This window comes from Periplaneta americana, chromosome 12 (assembly GCF_040183065.1).
Source record: "Periplaneta americana isolate PAMFEO1 chromosome 12, P.americana_PAMFEO1_priV1, whole genome shotgun sequence".
Classification (NCBI taxonomy): domain Eukaryota; kingdom Metazoa; phylum Arthropoda; class Insecta; order Blattodea; family Blattidae; genus Periplaneta; species Periplaneta americana.
In genome coordinates this window covers 124,917,006-124,941,416 of record NC_091128.1, presented here as the reverse complement: position 1 = coordinate 124,941,416, position 24,411 = coordinate 124,917,006, and the positions used below count along the sequence as shown (strand labels likewise).

The 24,411-nt window shown below is 35.8% G+C and overlaps 1 protein-coding gene across 5 annotated transcripts in view; it reads left to right on the top strand.

Annotated features, from left to right (window-relative positions):
* Nucleotides 1-24,411, top strand: part of Axs (Abnormal X segregation) — a 101,328-nt gene that overhangs the window by 38,429 nt on the left and 38,488 nt on the right. For all 5 annotated transcript variants that reach the window (XM_069842053.1, XM_069842050.1, XM_069842052.1 and 2 more), the window contains 3 exons: nt 3,712-3,988; nt 9,971-10,087; nt 19,307-19,482. In XM_069842053.1, coding sequence (XP_069698154.1) covers nt 3,712-3,988; nt 9,971-10,087; nt 19,307-19,482 — 570 coding nt within the window. The remainder of the gene's footprint in view (nt 1-3,711; nt 3,989-9,970; nt 10,088-19,306; nt 19,483-24,411) is intronic.

Here is a 24,411-nt window from a genome sequence, read left to right as displayed (position 1 = left end):
GATTCATAACTTGTGCTGTGCAAGCCCATGGTCCAGAAAACGCGGGTTTTCTCCGGGAGCTCTGGTTCCCCTGTGGCAACCAAAAATCTCCATCATATCATCTCTTTACGGACGTAGCGTAGACCAGCCTCCTATGGCGCACCCTGGGCAACGACTCTGTCGGTAAATTGGTCTACATAACTGGCTTTATATGGGTGAATGATGTAAATCAAGTTTCCACCATTAGTAAAAAATATATATATTTAGTCAAAAGAATACACTTTTGTTACTAAATGCGCTATAGTCATATACCAACGGAACATTTGGCGGAAATCAAGCAAGCATGATCCACCGTTGGATGACGGTGTTAGCAGAAAATAAAATGTACTCTTACCTTAATATGAGAGTGAAAATACTCTCCATCACACTACAGGGAAAGCATCTCTTGGATAAGTTCTGGGACACTCTTTGAAGTTCAGCCGATATAATCCCAGTTATCGCAGCCCGAATATTTTCATTTCATTTTTCTATTTCTTGCGGACTATTTTCATATTTTCCTCTTCAATGTTCCTCACTGATAAAAATAGCAAGCCTTGATCCTCCACTAAAATATATTATCACTAGAGCCCTACGTTTGGTTACTTTGAGTACAAGTTAGGTGTACATGGATCATATTAGCTTCGCTCTGTAAGTCAGATCAGTTCAATGCTCCGTTTCGTGTGTTTACATCTACTTATTCGAATAGACACTGAACAGTGAGAATGTTACTGACATACAAAATATACAGGGTGTTTCCGGGCTAGTGTTACAAACTTTCAGGGATGATGGGGAAGGCACATGTATCAATTTGAGATAAGGAACCTTGGTCCGGAAATGACTGAGTCGAAAGTTACAAGCAAAAATAGTTGTATAAAAATGAAATAATTTTATTTCTCTGTACACCTTAGTTATGTGTATTTATCTATACATCTTACACATACTGTATTCATCTGACGTTGTCTACTTACAGTATTCCATTCAGTGCGCTGTCTGAGGGGTGGGGACAGGAAACTACACTAAAGCAATGCAGATGGCATAATGTGTAACGGATATGGTCGGTCCTGATAGACAGCAGTGTATGTGTACAAGTTGCAGTGTCCAGTCGATCAGTCCTAGTGAAATGGAGGAGTAGACGAGAACGGAATATGCAGACATGATTTTCGAATACGGATGAGCCAATGGGAACAGTAGAAAAGCTCACAGATTGTATCGGGGTAAGTACCCACGTAGGAGACATCCGGTCCATACCATCTTTCCACGACTTTTCCAAAGGTTAAGGGAAGGACGGCACGTGGTGCCAAATTAAAATTCCATTTCTACACAATTATTTTTGCTTAAAACTTTCCACTCAGTCATTTCCGGACTAGGATTCCTGATCTCAAATTGATACATGTGTCCTTCCTCATCATCCCTGAAAGTTTGTAACACTCGTCCGGAAACACTCTGTGTATACTGTTACGTGGATTTAATAACAAACTAAAGCTACATTATAATAATAATAATAATAATAATAATAATAATAATAATAATAATAACAATGGCTTTATTTAACCTGGCACAGTTAAGGCCGTAAGATCTTCTCTTACACTCAACCAGGATTAAAACTTGCTTACAGAGTTGAACATAAAACTAGATCAGAATTAAGTAATTACATACTGATACATAATGAGATCAAAAGAGGTAATTACATAAAATTTACCTCATAAAATAAAAATAAACATAGTGAAATACATATTAATTTGTTAGAATCAAATACGAATCACATAAAAACAGAAGCCAATAAATAATTCAATAAAAAAAAGAAGTACACAGTAGAAATAAAAATAAACACATTAGTATACATATTAGTATTAGATTAGAATTAAATAGGATTTATATAATTAAACAAGAAACCGACAATTGAATAAAATGTACACAAAAATAGATTAATAATAAAAAACAACACAATGGAATACATATTGGCATTAAGTGATAAATAAACACGATTTAGATAATAAAATAAGAAACAAAAAAAAATAAAAATAAATACAGTGGAACACATTTGCAACACGTTAGGTCTGGCAACTCATCATAAGATATTTTTCTAATTTACATTTAAAGGAAATTAAAGTTCGGCAGCCCTCGACTTCAGGCGGCAGAGAATTCCAGTGACGAGAAGTAGCAACAGTGAAGACGAAGAATAAAGAGATGATGTGTGCAGTGGTATTTCTAGCGCGCTGTCATATTGTGACCGAGTATTTAAGTTATGATACCGAGAAAGACTGTGGAATCGGACAGATAAGTAAGAGGGAGTAGAGGTGGGCAAAAGAAGATTATACTGGAAACAGGTAAAACGCATCTAGATTCTACATATTATATTCTGTTTCGTAATATATTTTTCACCATGAACGAATTAATCTTTGGCGAACCATACCATACCATATGGTAGGCCTATTGCATAACTAGAGACTGACGTCCGTAAACTGGCAAACGATATCTCTTCTCCCGCCAACAGAAACAAACGTCAGGCAGAAGTATCGGGGCGACTTATTTAGAGAACTCTGTGCTTTTATGGAAATTTTGAACGAGAAACTTCGAAAAAACTGAACTCAATACATATTACCACAATAAAATCTAAGTCGCCGGAATATGCAGTTGGATCTCTAGTACGAATAGCGTACCCATTGAGTTACCAGTTGCGCCGACACGAAAGGTCTTCCAAAATCATATTCATCTTCCTTCACATCTTTGTATATATCTTTTTCTGACCATCTTCTTTTCCATCAATGATGAGCTACATTTAGTCATGTTTCTTCTCTGAAATACCTGATTTTTTTCTCATCTTTTATTTCATACTGCTCACAGCTGTTATTTAGCTCCAGTAGCATATCCCTTAGCATCATCTCCTCTTCTGTTAATAATGCCATATCATCAGCAATTAGGACCTTATTTCTTCTATGTACTATAAATCTACGACTTCGGTTCTCTAGCTATACTCTGGTTAAGAATTTGTATTTATTTTAAGGATACACTTTTTCGGCCGGGCATGAACCCTCGAACCTTAGGTCTCATGGCATACCTATCTGTTAACCACTAGACCACCAATGAAGATTGAAATTGTGAATATGTTATTTTTATTCTTCTTTTAAATTGTTTAGATAATTGTTCTGTTGCTTTCCGGGAATTGTTTTATAAAGTACACCGATAACAATAGAAAAGACCTCTGATGAGACGATTGGGAACGTTTAGATTCGTAACTTCGCTGGTTATAGTCACCTGTGTAATTATTTCGTTGTTGTATTAGTTATTGTTGTGTAAAGAATATCATTTAAACCGAAGGCAGTTGAGAAAAACTAGTGACTTTGTTATGATGTGTTTTGCACTAGAAATCAACCAGCCAACCATTCTCGAGGAGACTTGAGCATGTCAATTGTCACGCCATCGCTTGTAGAGTTCTTCTGTAATGTGGTTTATATGTCTTGCAATCTTAAGAAATGTAGAATCATTCATTCTCTGAAAATGGTTTGTCTACAGATAGACTTTTTGTTCTTAGATGTAAGAAGTTCTTCACCCGTTCGATTAGAGTATCTTTCTTCCAATTTCAACTTACAGCACATGAATTCATTTCTTTTTGTTACAACTTCAGTTTTATGTAGTTTTTCATAATCGAAATATAATACTACCTTTTACAATAAGGAATATTGTTGTTTTCAGAGCTTGACTCTTCATGTGTCAGCTTCTAAAATCAAGTTCCTGGAGGTGGCAGAAGAACTGGAGTTAAAGAAGCGTGACAGATGTGGTCTGATCAGAGAGTTCACCGTTAGTCAACTAGACGACTTCTTAGAAGATGGGATGCATGTGGACGATTTGCTCACAACTGCGGAGAGACAGTACATCGTGAGACACGAACTGGAGAACATCAGAGCACTCTCGGAAGACAACCAGGTGCCGGGGTATCCACAGTTCAGCCTCTATGAGGGACAGTCCATAGGTACTTACTTCTAAACATTGGATACACTTGTCATTATTATAGGGTTCCCATAATGTAATTTAAAAAAACTGGGACATTTCCAATTTTTGTACTTAAAAACCTGGGACATTTTGTGAAAAAAAAAACGGGACGCAATAAAAACTGCAAATTTTTTAATAAATCCATCACATACGTCACAATCACATTTTAATCAAAATATAAAAATAGACTACATCCTAATGCCCATTCGACAATCCTTGAAGTTATTATTATTATTATTATTATTATTATTATTATTATTATTATTATTATTAAAATAAAACTTGATGATAGGTACTGTAAACAAGAGTGAAGATAATATTATAAGATGCATTCAAGTATTTCTCAGATTTATGGACGTGGTTGACTATGTCTGACCGACCACCATGTGAAGTCCAAAATCTAGAATTGCACAATGTACATTCCACATTTTCATCCGCACCTTTGATGAAAGGGAATTCTCTTCTGATGCTATCGTTTATACTGCATTTATGTTTCGGCATGATCAAAAATGGTACAAAATTATAATGCACTATACAACCTCAACTTTCGGCTATGATACTGAATATAATCGGAAACGGAACTAATACTGCCAACATAAGCATGGAGAGAGAAGAAAAGAGCATCGCTCTATACTTGTTTTTCCCGATGGGACATGACAGTTAAGCGGCCGAGCTTGAAATTACAGTGCTATGTTGGCAATATGGACTACCACGCTGCCAGCTGATGGAAGCTAAACTTGTTTTTTTGAAAGATGGGACATGATATGAGCGTTGCGATCGGAAAAACAACTGAATGTCACATAGCGTGGCAGGCCTGTTGCTATGGTAACAACGATTGAGTTGCCAAACTTACCGTTCCCTATGGCGAGTGCTTAACAGCTCTCTTGGCGACATTTATTGTGCACACAATGTTAGCGTTGGTACGTTTTGTGTTTGATTGTCGATTTTTATATTGTTTTCTTACCTTCGCGTAAATTGTCAATGGATGTTTTAACGTCAGCCATCTTAACGTCAATTGCTAGCTTCCATCAGCTGGCAGCATGGTAGTCCATATTGGCAACATGGCACTGTAGTTCCAAGCTCGGCCGCTTAACTGTCATGTCCCATCTTTCAAAAAAACAAGTATAGCAAGATGTTAAGATGACTGACGTTAAAACATTAATTGACAATTGACCCGAAGGTAAGAAAACAATACAGAAATCGACAGAGAATCAAAGACGAAACGTACCAATGCTAACATTGTGTGCACAATAAATGTCGCCGAGAGGGCTATTAAGCACTCTCCACGTGGGAACGGTAAGTTTGTCAACTCAACCGTTGTTACCATAGCAACAGGCCTATCACGCTATGTGACATTCAGTTGTTATTCCGATCGCAACGCTCCTGTCTTGTCCCACCTTAAAAAAAAACAATTATAAGTATCACCAACATTGCAATAGAAATAATGTTCTTTGATTTAGTCACCGGAAGCGCTACTTATTGAAAAGAGAATAACTTTCGTAATCCATTTTTTAGGAAGGCTATTCAAAAGCGGGATATTTGAAAAAAAAGTCAGGACACCGGGACATATGATCAGAAAAGGGACTGTCCCGGGAAAAACGGGACGAATGGGAACCTTACATTATTAGCCCAATTCCGCATATCTGTTTCCTATGCTCAAGATGGGATGACAGAGCGCTGGCTTACGATGATTTCGGACCCGGGTTAGAATCTCGGTGAATGCTGAGTCGTATTTGTGGTGGACAAAGCCAAGGTTCCTGAAGGTTTCTCAGGATTCGCCCGTTTTCCTCCACCATTCCAGTATCACTCTCCATTTCAGTAATAATAATAATAATAATAATAATAATAATAATAATAATAATAACGCTGGAGCATTGATAGGACGCTGGGTTTATAAGCCAGGAGGTCCGCGTTCAGATCCCTCTCTACCCTGAATTTATAACATGTGTCGGGCAAGCAGTTCAGTGGTTTTCTCCGGATATTACGGTTTCCCTGTTAAATCCCAATAATTCCCCATAATTATCATCTCTTTCAAGTATAATTTTGCCCACCGCCTGTGATGCGCTCTGGATAGTCTCTGACAAACTAAGTGGTCTACGTCTATGAGACAGGTGCGAATAACAAGAGTTAAGAGAACTACCATTAGAAAGTCTAGACTCTAGAATATACTCTAATAATTATAGATGCGCTTCACTTTAGATACACTAGATTTTAGATGCTCTATACTTTAGACACTCTAGACTTCAGAAATTCCAGGCTTTAGACAGTTCAGACTCACATAGAAACATTCTCAAAATCTTAGTGAAGTTCGAAAGGGATAAAGGGAAGAAATAAGGTCAAATTTCTATCACCTACAAGCAAGCGATAGGGAGAGAAAAAAACTTCAACTAAAGGTGTATGATGGTCAATATGACTGGAACAAAAGGAATGTTCAAACATTTTTAAAATTAATCTCTAGGAATAGCTAAACAAAAGGAGAATTTTCTACCTATTAATAACCCGATTGATCATGTAGATATACAATACAATCTATACTCAAATAAAATCTTTAACAAGAAAGATGTTTTTCCTCAAGAAGCAAAATTTCTAACATTGGAACCTCTACATACAACATATCCATTAAGTATTGGACATAGACTGTAATATATACACAGGTAGCTCTCTCATGGATCCCGACGAAGTAACCGGAGCAGGTGATACTTGTGAATTCTTTTCTTTCTATATGAATTTGAGGGAAAATACCACAAATGTTTATGGAGAAGCTGAAGCTGTTTATATATCCCTTCAAAATGTATTTCTTTGGATTCATCATTGCAAGAATATAGTCATATTTAGTGACTCTAGAACCACAATATAATCAATATTATAATAAATCAACAAAAAAGTGGAAAAAATAAAAGAAGTCCAATCAATGATTAAACAAATCTAAAGTTTAAATAAAATCATGGTTCTTCAGTGGATTCCTGTACATTATGTTATAAGCGGCAATGAGAGAGCCGAATTCTATCAAAGAAAGACACTAAAATTGAACAAAAACAAAACTAGATTGCCCCTATGTTCTGTTGGTCAACATGCTGACTTCCAGAAATGGAGGTTCCGGGTTCGATTCCCGGTTTCTGCTCTCGGTGAATTTTTCTTGAAGAATAAAATTGCCTTGGTATCTAGAGTCTGGAAATTTGTATGAATGTGAGTGTGCCGGGTTAATATTAATTAGCCAATCATCAAAAATATAAAATACAACAGGACTGTCGCTGGGCAGTAACCTGAACACAAGTTTCAGTGTCACATCGTTGACAAGTAACTCCATCTGTTACTAAGCACTAATAGATGCTATAGAGTTAACAAAAATATTATGATTTTTCATATTATTCAATACAACAAGTCATTAAAAATAATTATAATTTCCAAATATTAAATACTACAGAAAATTCCCGTTGGAAAAATTTACTAGAAAAACCTGATTTAATTCCTGACCTACCACCTAAACCTGCCGTGACTATATTCAGACACATTACAGGTCATAATTATCTAGGTAAACACTTGTCTACTCAAAAATGTTGTATTGTGTTTTCAAGAAGAATAAATAGATAGGAATCATTTTAACACTCTGTGAAGCACTTCAACAAAATAAGTCTTACATCTAAATACTGAGAAGCAAGAGAGAAAATAGCTCGATTGTTAAATCAAGAGCATTAAGTACCTACCTACATTTTAAAAACTTGAAATTTTTTATTTATAGCGAATCTAACCTCAAATTAGTATATTTTATTTCACCTAAGAATAATGTGAGTTGAAATCTTCCTGCACTGATATCTATAATATCATTGTACACACAACCTCTGAGGAGGAACAGAAGAAATGAAGGCATAAAACGAGTTTTAATAATGAATTTCCAACCCAGAGATACTCTCGAGCTCCTCAGAAAGATGCATTGAGGTCATCAGATTTAACTATCCTTGTGTATCAGCGGGTTTTCACACCTCAATCTCCTTCACGGGTCTTGCATAATCCTTTCCCACGTTATTATTATTGGTCATGGTCGTGGGCTTTGTACGAAGCAGTTGTACCTCTAGCTTCTCACCTCTACTGCGTAATTTATCCCGGAGATGTTCAGTAAGATTAAGATCCGGAATCTGGCTTGGCCAATCCAAAAGTTCTCTTTATATACCTATTATGTTCTCGATGACATTATAAATCATACAAAAATAATCTCCAAAATATTTTAATTCGACAAAAAGATTCCTTCCTAAATACAAGGTTTGTCGTGTCTGAGTATTTTGTCCAAAATCTCCTCATTCAATTTTAATTGCAACAATGCGTTGCTTTGGAAACCCTGTTTTTTATTCTCCTTTAAAAATCATTCATTTTTGTTTTATAAATTGTTCCACAACTATAGGTTATTACTGGTCTTCTGATTGATGTATGTTCATCTTGATTTGTTCAGATAATAATCTGCTTTTCAATAATGAAAGGTTTTCATAATGTGCTTTATTTTCAAAAAACTGTTCTCTGTTTTATTTCATATTCTGTTGCACTAGTACCACTTACTATAGAAGGGAGGTAGTTATTAGGTAATAATTTTAATGAAAATGTTGCTCGAATAAAATTTGTCGAGATAATAATCAAGTCAAAATCTGTCATCCTCCAATTTTGTCCAACATAAGAACCATATAAGACTGAGGATCGAACTAAGTTCAGGAAATGATAAGCCCGCTCTCTAACACAGTAATTAATACGTAAAGTCGGGAATAGGGAATCTATTACAAGAACGACTAACTCTCTGTTATTAAATAATGAAGCCTTTCTTATCGTTACTGATAGAAATATCCTGAATTGATCCGATTAATGTTTTAAGTTTTTGTAATTCACTAAAATGACGACTGGAAATGCATTTCACTTTACTACGCTGTTTGTGAGTTCTGTTGCTGTCGTATTTGTAATGGACTAACTGCATTTTTATTGAAAAAAAAATTATTGAACATTATTTGAGTTTAAAAACTGTCGTTTAATATTTACATTAAAAAAAATACTGCGAAAAATATTACGGCCAGTTAATGAAAGCAAGACATGGAAAATCTGGGCAATAGAGATATCCGAAAAAATTTTAACAACATTGATTTAATTGAAATAATCCAAAAGTAAACAATAATGCAACAAAACACTGTTTCTTACAAACAACAGAGGGTCATGTAGGTTGTCATTGTAAGAATGTTTTCTGGGTAAAGAGGTTTGGGAAAGATATATTGGAAAAAAAAGGATTGGGAGAAATGGAGTGGAAAAAGATGATTGGGAGAATAGGCGTGGGAAGTGGGATTGATAGAAATGGAGTGGGAAATGAGGACTGGGAGAAATAGAGTCGGAAATGAGGATTGGAAAAAATGGAGTGGGAAATGAGGATTGGGAGGAATGGAGTGGGAAATGAGGATCGGTAGACATGAAGTGGGAAATGAGGATTGGGAAGAATGAAGTGGGAAACGAGGATTGGGAGAAATAGGGTGGGAAAAGATTTTTGGGAAAACTGGAGAGGGAAATGAGGATTGGTAGACATGGAGCAGGAAATGAGGATTGGGAGAAATGGAATGAGGAAATAAAAATTAGGAGAAATGGATTGGGAAAAGAGGATTGGGAAAATGAGTGTTGGAACTCAGGCTATGTTGAGAAATCGAAATGTTGGGAAGAAAGGATTTTGGATTGAGGAAACTGATTACCAATCAATTGAATAAGTAAACAAGAAGATAGTTATTGAATTCGTGAATAAGAAAACATGAGGAAGTGAATAATCAAATAAATAATTGAGTGTATTTATAACAAAAATGTATACATAAACATGTATATGAAAACATATACTGCTGCTGGTAATAAATTAAATTTATGAAGAGTAATACTTAAAATTCAATATTGTAAATACTATTGAAATATAAGCTGGGTTTAAATTTCAGTGTTTGCTGTATTTTAATTACAGTTCAAGTTTGTCTTCATTGGGGACTCCTAGAGAGAATGTATCCCCTGCACGATTTGGAAGCTCTCGACAAACTCGGAAAGAAGTGGTACTGGTCTTTATTCAGCAAACAACCCTTCGGTAAGCTTACAAATAAAAGTTAAAAATAGACTTAATTAAAAATAAAAATTTTATAATTTGAATGTTCTTGTTCGTTCATTTTATAATATAATAGAAAAATCGCCACTAATGTAATTTTATTTCCAACAATTACACATTACTCCCAGTCGCGAAATGCTTGATTTTGGTCCAAGGCCATCCATTCTCTGCTGCTGTGTCGATTCAATCGCAGTAGATAACAGTAACCGTTCCTTTCCAATTCACATCCATATTTACCACTCATTACCACACTACTATCAATTTGCCGCAGGTTTTGTATGACTACTGAAATAAACAAGACCTATAAAAGTGTGAAATTCATATGGCTACGTTTCTTTCAATGTATTTTGTACGAACGAAGAATGCTGCGTTAAAATTTTTACTATTTTCAGTTTACAGATGTCAAACATGCGAGATATATGATATGATATGATATGATATGATATATGGTATGATGTATGATATATGATGTGTGATGTATGATATATGATATATGATATATGATATGATATATGATATGATATGATATGATATGATATGATATGATATGATATGATATGATATGATATGATATGATATGATATGATATGATATGATATGATATGATATGATATGATATGATATATGGTATGGTATGGTATGGTATGATGTATGATATATGATAAGATATGATATGATATATGATGATATGATATATGATATGATATGATATGATATGATATGATATGATATGATATGATATGATATGATATGATATGATATGATATGATATGATATGATATGATATGATATGATATGATATGATATGGTATGATATGATATATGATATGATAGTCCACACCTGTGGAGTAACGGCCAGCGCGTCTGGCCGCGAAACATCAATTTTAAACTTAGTGGACGACTCATGCACTTATTTTCCTTTATTAAATACAGTGTCCTTCCGTGTCTATTCTTTAACTTATCACTTCATCTAATTCGCACTTTATTTATATGACATTACATATCGTTTCTAAAACCTTTCTAAAATTAATTTCCCTATCCCTACCATTACGTTTACTGTTTATTTCAGACTTTATTTTCACTATACATACTTTTCATTACCGTTTCTTTCTCTCACTTGTTATACTCATAAGGCATAAAAAATATTTTTCTTATTATCTAGTCCACCTGATGCTATATTCCTTATTTTCCTAATTCTTAGTCCATACTAACATGTAACATGGTTAATTCCTCGTTCACTCTGCTATTTACATCAATTCACTAATTAATTTACTACCTTTACACTATATTGTTACACTTTCCATTCTACACTGTGTCCTTCCATGTCCTTTCTTTTTCTCTTGTGACTTCGTCTATTTCGTACTTACTCGTCCTACACTATTTATCGCTCAAAACCAATTTAAATCTAAATCTAATTCCCTATCCATCACACTACGTTTACTATTAATTCCAGACTCAATTTTCACTACACCAACTATTCCAACCGTTTCCACCTTTCTTTCCTACTTCTTAGACCTTACTGGCATGTATCATGGTTACTTCCCACTCCTAGCTTCTTACATCACTTCATTATTTCAACTTTTTGTACCTTTACACTATACTTCACAACCTTTGTAACATTATGATCCTCTCACTTTTTTCATTTTTTCTTTTCAATATCCTTTGCCACTTTTGCTCCACTTGCACAAGATTTTCTTAAATTGTAGGTTGGTTTTTCTTTACTGTTACATCTTTGCTTCACAGTCTCTGTTTTCTTCTTATTGTCAGTGCTTCCTTACTATTCGACGTATCTGTTCCTTCAGCTTTATCTTCATTCCCGGCCTTGAAGGGATAAACGCAACCGATAGAACACATTCTATACCTTTGCTAGCATTTTAAGTAACATCATTCATTGTAAATCGGTAAATAAAACCTTAACTTTAAATTAAAGAACTCCAAGAAAATTGTTTATCGCTTCAGAATTTAACTCTGCTAATATTAACCCCGCAGTGACGAAGGACGAAACTCGCATGTAAAGGGAAGATTGTTCAAGACTCGCACAAATACGGACTACACGTGAGATAGTGAGTGGTTTCTATAGTTGCGAGGTGCGCAGACCTCGCATCTCGCACTTATAGAAACCACTCACTATCTCTCATGTAGTTCGGATTTGTGCGAGGCGGGCCTCGCACCTCGACGTCGCATGCGTCGGTTCAAAAAAACCAAGGCTTTATAGAAACCACTCACTATCTCTCGTGTAGTCCGGATTTGTGCGAGGTGGGCCTCGCACGTCGCATGCGTCGGTTCAGAAAAACCAAGGCTTTATAGAAACCACTCACTATCTCTCGTGTAGTCCGGATTTGTGCGAGGTGGGCCTCGCACGTCGCATGCGTCGGTTCAGAAAAACCAAGGCTTTACAAGGATAGCATACTCAGCCATCTTCCTGACAGCACTGCTGTTCATAAAAGTCACTCACTTTAACCTCTATATATTGCTTGTCTTGTGAACAGAATGTCACATTACTGCCCGTCTTAATAGAAGAGTTTCTTTCGCTTATTATTTCTTGTATACAGTACTTATAATTCTGAAATAACAAGTGTTGGGTCTTTGCTCTTGAAATCTAACAACGCTATCTTCGACATTGTAAATAGAGTTGCAACCTCGATTGAACGGACTGGAACAGCCTTTATACTATTTTTATCTACGAGGAAAACTACATTTCTTACCTTCCATTATAAAAAATATAACTCTTCAACATATAAGAAACAAGAGGAATTAAGTTGATTAGCTGTTATTAATGAGACCACAAACCTTGCAACGCGTATCCCAAAGTTTTCTCCTTTGTTCCTCCGCTTAAATCTACTCATTATTCCCGTCCATATTATTATTATTATTATTATTATTATTATTATTATTATTATTATTATTATCGAGAATAATCGCTTCTGCCAGAAAGACACCTCATACCACAGAAAATAAATGTAATTCTCTATACTTTTGGATAAACAGAGTCCACTATAAGATATAAGATCACTATACTCATTAAACACAAGGAAATTAGAAATAATTCCTGAAAATTTGATGACTTTTCTTTTGAGATGATATAGGTTAGAACATGGTTGTCCAAATGCCTATAGCACCAGAAGATATTGCACGTTAAGCTTGTCTGCTAAGGTCAATAACTTTCCATATAAAATAGAAAAAAAAGACCTTAAAGAATATGCGCTGCGGGTTGCTTACGCCAGGGATTGCCTCGTATGAGTTACAATTGGACATCTGTGGGTTAGAAGATTTTCCTTTCACTGGCGGATTCATCAGATTGAATATAATTTTGTTCTACATCATTTTACATTCTTGGACGTGGCCTTCTTTTTATCATATCGAGGTGCATTCGTTTTGTACCAGTGGTGACGATTATGATTATATAAGTTAATTCAGATATTATGATTACAAGAGAAACAAAAGGACATCAAGAAACCTTACTGAACTCCGTATTTTCTTTAAATTCTACTTTTAACCGCTGATCCAGTCGTTAACCTAATGATGCACCTTCTCTAAGAATTTATGTTCCACAGTTTGAAAATCTGTGAAGAATATTACTGCACTACCTGTATGTAGGATGTTGTTAAAATTGAAATAAATTTATTAATGTCTTGCGTTGAACATAAACTTTGGCAATAAAACTGTACAATCTGTGTCTGAAAAATTTTATGGCTTCAGTTGTTACTTCAACGCTGTATGAGACTTTAACTTACAGCCATTGTTTGTAAGATTGCCACACGTTCTCCTGTTTTCATTTTAAGTGTCGAAAGAACCACCAGATTGACATTTTGTAAATTCTCTTCTATGTCTGTAAATAAAACAGTCTGTTTATCCTGTTCCATAATCTTGTGGATTTCATACCGCGCAGAATGAGAGCAGTTGTTGACGCAGGTGGTTTGTGAATTTAATACTAGTCTCTACCATAAGCCTTTTGTGTTTATATATTTGTTTACTTATATTCGGTGTGTTTCCACTTTATAGTAAGTGAAACAAATAATATTTATGTTTATAGGCCAGGACTCGCCTATTAATTGCCCACAGGTGACGGCCAATAATATTTTTACAATAAAGCACTGATTCAATATGAAAAACTTATTAGATTACCAGGAAACAATTGGCATTCATACAGTCCTCTCTGTATATTGAAAACTCAAAAAAGTTTCATATCCGTTGTTCAAGAATTAAAACAGAAAATCAATATCCCAAATTAAAAAAAAAACTTACAAATTAAACCAAACCCTTTAACTCTATTAAATATAGAATATAATCTAAATTTAACAGAAGAAATACTGAAACCAGAAGTAAACACTGAAATACTGAAACAATTGTCTTTAGAGAAAATTAATATTAGGTACCCTCCACAAAACTGGCTTCATTTATACACCGACCGATCCTTGATCTCCAGAAAACAAGGTGCCGGTGCAGGTGTTACGTGCTGTATCTTCTCACTTTATAGATCTCTTGGATATGGAACAACAAGTTTTGATGGTGAAATCATTGCAATAAGTGAATGTCTCAGGAATCTTCTATGCCACATCAATAAATTTAGGAATGCAGTTATATTGTCAGACTCCAAAGCAGCTATTCTATCAATCGTCTCTAAACACACACCTTCATCTCAAACAGCAGAAATAACTAAAATGCTCTCTCAATTAATATCACTCAATAAAAGAATTGTATTCCAATGGATACCATCCCATTGTGGAATCCTAGGAAACGAGAATGCGGATGCTTTAGCAAAGAAGGGCAGCACTGCTACTTACAGACCTGTTACTAAATCTACGTATTACTCTGTGAAAAGATTTATTAAATCTACATACTTAGACTTCAACAAACAAAATTTGATAACACAATCCCAAGGGAAAAAATGGAACTCTCTGCATCAAAATCCACAGTTAATTCCCGATTTACCACGAAAATCGTCTGTAGCTGCATTTAGATTGACAACAGGCCATGATTGTTTGGCTAAACACGTGCATAGAATTGGAATATATTAGTCCCCTAACTGCCCATTGTGCAACTCAAACCAAGAAATGGATTCGGAACACCTCAAAATCAGTGCTTCAGTGGCTGGTCATTATAATATCTTTGAAAAATATTGGAGTGCAAGAGGTCAAATGACTTTATTGTCAAACGCTTGGCATTAGAAAACAACAACAACATATTTTTACAAGAAAGACATAACGAAGATTATTAAGAAATGTAATATTACACTTAAAATAAATCAATTAAAAATTGAAATTAACAAAAATACTCTACCAGGAGGCGAACTCATAATCAATGTACGCAAAGTAGACATGTTACACCTTTACCACAGACACCTCGAAAGCTTGAGTTTAGTTTAGACGGACGTCTTTCAAAAAATAAACATCACAGCAATGCTTTCAACTGCAGCTCGTTCACATGTGTGAACTGCGCGATAGAACTTCGTACTTCTTACGACCAAGAGTCGGGTTCATTAATTTTTTGCCGCGAAGTATACATTAACTTTACGTAAAATTAATTAGATATAATGTATAAATGAAACCTAATGCCTCATTTTTCGGATTATTATTAGATATTATTAATATTTCTATGCAATAACAGGCCCTAACTTGTTGTTATTCACAAGATGGCGAATGATTCATTGTCAAGTGCTCAGGCATTGGACCAACAACAACTACTACTACTACTATTACTACTACTACTACTACTACTACTACTACTACTACTACTACTACTTCGTCAGAGACCATATAACGATGATGATGGTGATGATGATAGTGGACAATAATTAGGATGTCACAGGGAACCGGAGTGCCCGGAGAAAACCCCTGTGTTGCTTGGACCATTGGCTTGCCCAACGTAAGTTATAAATTCAGAGTGAACAGGGATTTAAACCCGGGTCTCCCGGGTTAGAAGACCAGCGCTCTATCAGTGAGTCACCTTGGCGGCTTTTGCTTTTTCGGATTATAAGTAATGTCTTTTGTTTGCAATCCACTAAACAAAAGTCCATCTTATTCGGGTGCACTGTGAATTTATTATGCTTGTCTCTTGAATAATAACTCACGATGATAAACTACAAAAGATAATATCCTCTACATGACAAGGGAACTGCATTGTAATGAGAAAGTATGTAAAATCTTCGTGCACGCTTATTTTTTCGTGGCCTCACAAGGACAAGAACTAGTTTTCTACTAACTAGCGTGCATGAACAACAAAATATGATGATGTGGCTCATTTAATTAAATGTTTGTGCGGTTCTTTCTTAGTGAAGGAGACGCCAATGCATTACTTCCGTGTAGCAAATAATCTGTGTTTCTGAGAATTCTTGAAATTCCCTACAAATACACAAACCTTCTTCCAATCTACTTGTACAAAACAATTACAACACATAATCATTAACGTCTTCCGTTTGAAACCACAAAGATAAGTTAATTGTTTGCTTCGTAAAACTAAAATGGAAATTACGTGGTTTTATTAAGTAACATCCCTCTTACTCGTACAATCAGTACAACGAAAGTATGCGAGATGATTGGAAGTACTGCGAAACCTTTCTTCATTCTTATGTAAACGATTGCGTAGTTTATTTATTCGCCTGTTACTCTCTATAAACAAAGATAATTTCTTGTAAATGTTGTCTGGATCAGTGGCACCATAGGATATATTTCAGCAACTGGTCTTTTGAGATTTTTGAAATTACGAGGGAGGATAGAAAAGTAACGCACAACTATTTTTTTGCGGCAACATATTTAATAGGTTAGCAAAAGGAAATAATTTACAAGAAAGCTACAGATTTTACCTAACTTTTGACATAGGAACCAAGTTTCTGGACCCATTTCTGCCATCGTGATACCAGATTCAGAACACTTCGTTAAATTCAGTTTTCTGGGCGTATAAGCACTTGCGAACGACGGATTTCACTTCTTCATCCGAACCAAAGCGTTGGCTTCCTAGGAATTTTTTTATTGGCCCGATGAGATGAAACTCAGATGGTACGAGGTCTGGACTGTAGGGTGGGTGACTGCCGCCTCAATGTCTCTGACATTGGGTGCAGCGTTCGCTAGTCGGCCGGAACGTGCTTCGTCGGTAAGATTTACTCGGCCCTCTTCGAAGAACCTGCACCATCTGGAGATGTTGCTACGGTCCAGACAATCAGCAACATATACCTCGAACATTTCCCTGTGGATTTCACTCGGACCTTTTTTTGTTTTGCTCAGAAAAAACGGACTACACCTCGCTACTCTTCACAAGTAGACGATGCTAGCACACGTTCCATATTTACTCAGTAGTTACCGTTCGTTCCGCCAGGGTGACACCTAATCGAATCATTCCAGAGTCCGAGTCATTCCTGTCTGTAGTGCAAGATTCAAACTAACTATTTGCCAACTTTGAACGTCCTAACCAAAATAGTATACCGTAAAGAAATTGTTGTGCGTTACTTTCCAATCCTCCCCAGTACCTATATTAAAATGTTTACTTCATTCAATTAACAAATTAAGTCTAATTTTCTAGTTGTTTCAGTCTCTTAATTGTGCCACAGCTGACAATTCTACGCGTGTGCGTAATTAAGCGATTCTCAGGTTATAATCTGCTCGAAACTAATTTTTTATTCAAGAGTCCTTCCATACCGTCAGTAATACTCGTAATTGTCCAGAGATGGCGCTTATAGAAGTTGAAAAAAAACAACACTAGTAGGTTTCACTTGCGCATTTTATCCCTATGAAACAATATTTTCCATTCAAAGACAAATCAGTTTTCTTGAACGATTATTCCTGTGTTGGAGAATTCAAATGAATACTGAAAAATGCGAACTAATAATCTTTACCAAGTACATCAATTACGCTATTTTGACAATCATCGTAATCGAGGTGTTCAGGTAAAAGGGCTTATCCCACAAAAGATTTTTTTTTCAGAAACAGCTATAGGCCCTAATTAAATTTTAGCACATTATTATTGATTACTTTATATGAAAGAATATAAACATAATTGCCAGAAAACATATCTTCACGTTTTGTAATTAAATTTTAATTAATTACACTAATTTCAGCAAAAAAAAGTCACATTTAAAAAATGAGGGTTAAATCCTTTTATCTAAATACCAGCGATATGTTGATCAGGTGAAGTACCTTGGAGGCATCCTTGACAAACGCATGCTATGGACACACCACATCAAATCTACGGCTACCAAGGGAGCTGCACATACAATTCAGATTTATTCATTACTTTGCACAGTTTAAAGCAGAAGACAAACCTCAACAAACAATTAATTCTTTCAATTCTTACGCTTTTCCTGTCCAGTACTATGACCCACGGACGACTCTTAAGCCATTACAAACAACGCAAAATATAATTCTGCGTATAATACATATTTACGACTGGAATACACGAAACACACAAGTTCATGAAGATCTTAATGTTGATCATCGCTACTTACTTCTTAAAGATAGAAGAAAGTTATATCAGTAAAATCGATCGAGTGAAAAACCATTAATCTCATCACTAAATCCCATATTCTTAGTCCCACAACATTGTAATGAGTGTGAGTGTGCACGGGGTACCCAATACGGCACATGCCTTTAGACTGTGCTATCACAACAACGCGCACTACAGAGTTTGCGCTACAACAGATTCCTTACTCCTAAACAAGTACAGTAGGTATACAACTTTAGTTTAGCAATGTTTATGATATTCTGTACTACTAATTTAAATAAAGATGCCTAAAACAAGTGCGAAAGTACAGAAGCGGGTATAGGAATTCGGAAGACAGTATTTCTGTGTAAGTGGCGACATAATTGTGTGTAATTTATGTAAGAGTGAAATTTTGCTCTAAACGACTGTATTTACAGCAGCAATGTAATTAAAAAACATAAACCATTTTAAATTGATAGAAGTGAGTTTGACGATCTACCTTCCTCATTTCCTTTATTCCTACTTCTGTACTTTCTTCTTTACTTCCACTTCGTTTTTTTTCTTTCCTTTCATTTCAATTTTACCTTCAATTCTAGTATGTCACCTGAAAATTCCGAACTGAAGAAAATAAGACAGTCTAACAACCTATCAATTTCCCCCGTCAAGCAATACAGGCTTCAGTAATAAGACTTATTGAACCTCTATTGGGTTTCTAAAATATTTTGCCAGTTAAGCACTGAATGGATACCAGTGATGCTATCCTAACACATTCTTCTTGTGCTTATGCAGAGGAGATCCGGTTGTATTTCGGAGAGGCCGTAGCATTGTACTTCACCTTCCTGGGCTACTACACGACAGCTCTTCTAGTCCCAATGGTCCTCGGTTTCTTGCAGCTAGTCCTATCAACTGAGAGCATCGCTTTCTTTTGTGTCTTCAACGTACTTTGGGTCACAGTATTTCTGGAAGTAAGTACCGACGTTCACAAAAACATTCAGTTTTCAGTAGTAATAGTAGTAGTTTTCTTGTATCTTCTTCAGTATTCCGTTCAATTCAGATTTTTGGTTCATATATATATATATATATATATATATATATATATATATATATATATATATATATATCAATTTCCATGACTTCATTTTACATAAAACTGATTACTGTATATAAATACAGATTAACAAATAAATAAGAGAGGATTCTATTTCCAAATTCTTAAAAATCTTGATAAAATTAAGAAATGTCATAGAGCCACAATTGGATATGACATGTAGCATAGGAGTAATGTACTCATAAATATGGAAAAGGGGTCAAAATGATCACTTCGTCTTTCTAGTGTAAGCTTCCATTGCCATTGCTATCCTACTTTTGACTTCCTAGCAGCAGCTCATGTTACTACTGTACTTATTGTACTTACTATATACTGTAGTAAATCCCAAGAATTTGTCCACTTGTTCTACTGTTCGTTATTATAAGTTTAAAATATCAATTTGTGCTCTCAGTAACAAAAGTTACATTGAGCGCTGTTATTAGCGGCGACGTTGACTCCATCTTCCCGGTTGCAACGTGAGATGTAGCGCAAACACGGAACGGAGTCTGACGGCTCCGAACGCTGCTAAACATTCTTTATAATCTACATATTCACTCCAAACTTAAAATGCAGTACTTTACGCTTTTAGATTTCTTTTATTTACTTTTATAGGCCTGTTCCTTTATCTTTCATTTTTCTTTTCATTTTTTTCTTCTTCTTCCTTCCTCTATCTTTCTTCCCTTCTCCTTTGTTTCTCTCCATTTCCTTCTCCAGTTCTCTCTCTCTAAACTTGTGGCTCAGTGGAAAGACACTTCCGCTACAAAGCTACATTTACGGTACGGATACGATTTCGCGAGATCTAATGGTGAAGTCCACATCTGTGGAGTAACGGTCAGCGCGTCTGGCTGCGAAACCAGGTGGCCCGGGTTCGAATCCCAGTCGGGGCAAGTTACCTGGTTGAGGTTTTTTCCGGGGTTTTACCTCAATCCAATGGGAGCAAATGCTGGGTAACTTTCGGTGCTGGACCCCGGACTCATTTCACCGGCATTATCACCTTCATATCATTCAGACGCTAAATAACCTAGATGTTGATACAGCGTCGTAAAATAACCATAGAAAATTAAAAAAAAAAAATCTAATGGTGAACATGTTTGCAATCTCATCATACTCGTACTGTATATGACCACTAAATTGCAACACATGCGCTGCTGGCCAGTAGATGACAAAAAAAAATTGTAAATCCAGTGTACCATTCGAAAAAGGCAGTCACGATGTAACCTATTAAGGCGACGATAAATAAATCTAAATTTTAAATAATCACTGTACTTTGTACCCTGCCTCTCAGTCTTTCTCTGTTCCCCAGTTCCTACCTCTTTTCCTTTTTGGTAAACTTTATTTCTTTAATTTTCTTCATTTTTAACTCTGTCTTAACAGACTTTCTTATAATTTTTTGCCTCTTTATTTGCTTTTTTTCTCCTTTTCTTTTGCACACTTTTCGATTGTTTATTTCCTTACGTTATTTTCTCATTTCTTTCCCACTTCCTTCCGCCTGTTTTACCTCCCTTTTCCCTTTATCCATTTTAGTCTTCCTTTCTTTTCACTCTTATTTCCTACTTTATTTTCATTTTTCTTTCGCCTTTCTTTCATCCTCACTTTCTCTCTTCTTTCATCCCTTTTCTTCTCTCTTTCTGTTTTTCTTTGTTATTTCCTCTTCTTTTCTTATCTAATTTATTTCCTTCTATCTCGTCCATTCACTTCCTGTTTCGCCTTTTCTGCACTTTATAGTCTCTCTGTTTTGTTCTTCCTGTCCCGCTTATGATTGCGGAAAATTGATAATAAATTCCATGTTATTTCCTTCGCATGCCGCTGCATCCCGTCGGCGCGCGGCGTGACTAAGTAAACAACGCCATCTGTTCCCGTGTTGTGCAACGTACAGGAGTGTTCTGTTATGTCTCGTGCCAAATTCCACCGGCTGGAAAGTGTCGTTTCAATTAAACACAACACATCAGCTTTCGCTATAACGGAACTGCTCTGTCATGATTAAACTGCAGACCACAGACCGACTGTACGGCAACTGAAGAAACTTGATGCTTACGTAATGCAAGTCGAGGAAATTCCTTAACACCAAGCATCAGTCACGGAATGTGATATGCGAGAACCGCGTCACCCTTCATTTGCGATAGTGTGGATTCCCAGTGGTTCCATGCGGTGGAATAGACGTTTCTGTTCTTCCATGGTTCACAACTGCCTATGTATCTACGTGTTTATTTATCCTGCTTAGTGCTTCGTTATGTTAGTTCTGCTTTTAATGAATAAACTAGTGAAAGAAATTGATGAATTAAAGACATTTACCAATGAATTAATCGAATCAATTACCTATTGGATAGTGGATAAATGGGTGGGTGGGTGGATGGATGGATGGATCGGATATGTGGGTGGATGAGCGTATAGACCTTTGTATGGATGGAATGGGTGAATGAATAGATGAATGAGTGGGTGGGTGAGTGAGTAGATGGATGGCTGAGTATGGATGGAGGGTTGGTTGTATATAATAATAATAATGGCTTTATTTAACCTGGCAGAGTTAAGGCCGTAAGGCCTTCTCTTACACTCAACCAGGATTAAAACGTGCTTACATAGTTGAACATAAAACTGGATCGGAATTAATTAATTACATACTGATACAATTTAGGTACATAATGAGATCAAAAGAACTAGTTACATAAAAATTTACCTCATAAAATAAAAATAAACATAGTGGAATACATATTAATGTTGTTAGAATCAAATACGAATCACATAAAAACAGAAGCCGATAATTCAATAAAAAAAATGTACACAGTAAAAATAAAAATAAACACATTAGTATACATATTAGTATTAGATTACAATTAAGCAGGATTTACATAATTAAACCAGAAACCGACAATTGAATAAAATGTACACAAAAATAGATTAGTAATAAAAAAACAAAAGTATATATGTATGAGTGAATGGATGATTGGTTGTATCGATGGATTATTGAATAATTGGGTGAATGGGTGAATGGATGGTTGATTGAGTGGACGTATGGGTTATGTATCAGTGGATGGTTGATTGTACACAGATGGATAAGTGGTTAGATGGCTGGTTGTATTTATAGATGAGTGGATGGATGGTGAGTGAGTGAGTGAGTGAGTGAGTGAACGGATGGGTATGTGATTGAGTGGATGGATAGATTTTTTATTAGCTGATTGATTGATTGATTGATTGATTGGTTGATTAAGGGGTGAGAAAGTAATTGGATGGGTGGGGTGTTGGAATAAGTGATTGAATGTGGTGATAGAGTAAGTGCATGAATGTGTGGAATGATAGAATAAGTGACTGAATGGATGAGGTGAGGGAATGAATAAGAGCTTGGATGGGACGGTGGGGTAAGTAGGTATATGCATTGGGTGAGGGAGTGAATGAGTGGATGAATTGGGTGATTGAGTAAGTGAATTGATATATTGGATGAGGTGGTGAGTGGATGGATTGATGGGACGAGGGAGTGAGTGAATAAATGGATGGATGGGATGAGGTGGTAAGTGAATGGGATGAGATGGTAAATGGATGGATTGTGTGAGAGAATAAGTGAATTGATGGATGCGATGAATTATTGATGAGTGGATGCGATGAGGAAATGAGTGGATAACTGTGGTGATGGAGTAAATGATTGAATGGAGGAGGTGAGGGAGTGAATAAATGAATTGGATGGGTTGGGTGAGGGAGTAAGTAAATGAATGAATGAATGAATGAAGGGATGCTGAAGTAAGTGACGAGTGGGGAAGGTAAGGGAGAGAATGAATGCATGGATTGGTGTGGGAATAAATGAATGGACGAATGAGATGAGATGGTAAGTGAGTGGACGAATTGGATGAAGAATAAGTAAATAGGTGGATGAGATGGTGAGTGGAGAATTGACAGACGTCAGAAGAATTAAGTAAAAATGCATCTGCAGAACAATGACACGATATTAAGTTGTGAGTTTGCCTTTATTGGACCGTTATAGTTGTTCTCCAAACAAGGATTTGTAAATGTCGTTACTAAGAAAATTCTTATGTATACAAACAGTTTAGCATTTCCAATTAACGAAGTCAGAATGACATATTACCTCATGCGCAATTCCTAAAATTAAAATGCAGTGAAAAAGCAGTATCATTTAAACTTCTTCCAATTTATTGGAAAAAGGTGAAAGTGAGATGTGACAAAACTAAAGGACTAATGGCTCATATTTCAAACTCCACGTGGTATCTCCAGGATATTCTAGGCTGGTAATGCTAATACTCAATTTACATAACACATAACACCTTCTGACACCCGGGACTCAATTTACATAGCAACCACTAACGCCCAGGACTTCATTTACAATACTACCTGTAGGCGTCAGGGACTCTTTTAGAAACCTGGACTCAATTTACCATTTCTGTCGAATCAGGGTCGTAATAGAAGATTTACGTCCTAACGCTGAGCCACAGACGTGGACTCTATAGATATCATGCAATAGTTAACAACAACAACAACAATAATAATAATAATAATAATAATAATAATAATAATAATAATAATAATAATAATAATATCTGAAGCAATAGCGAAGTTCATTAATTTTCCCGATTTACTTCCCTACAAAAGCGAGCTGCTCTAGGAATTTTATTGCCCTCAAAATCCTGAATTCGAACCACCGAATTTCTTAGATGTAATGGCAATCACAGAGGACTACTGGGTGTTCATTTCAAAGTGTGTCATGACGTCACTGTTGTGAGTCAGCGATTTAAAGCGAGTTTCAGCTTTTATGTCAGAGAAGTTGCCTATTAATCAAGACGTTCAACTTGAGAACGTGTATGGT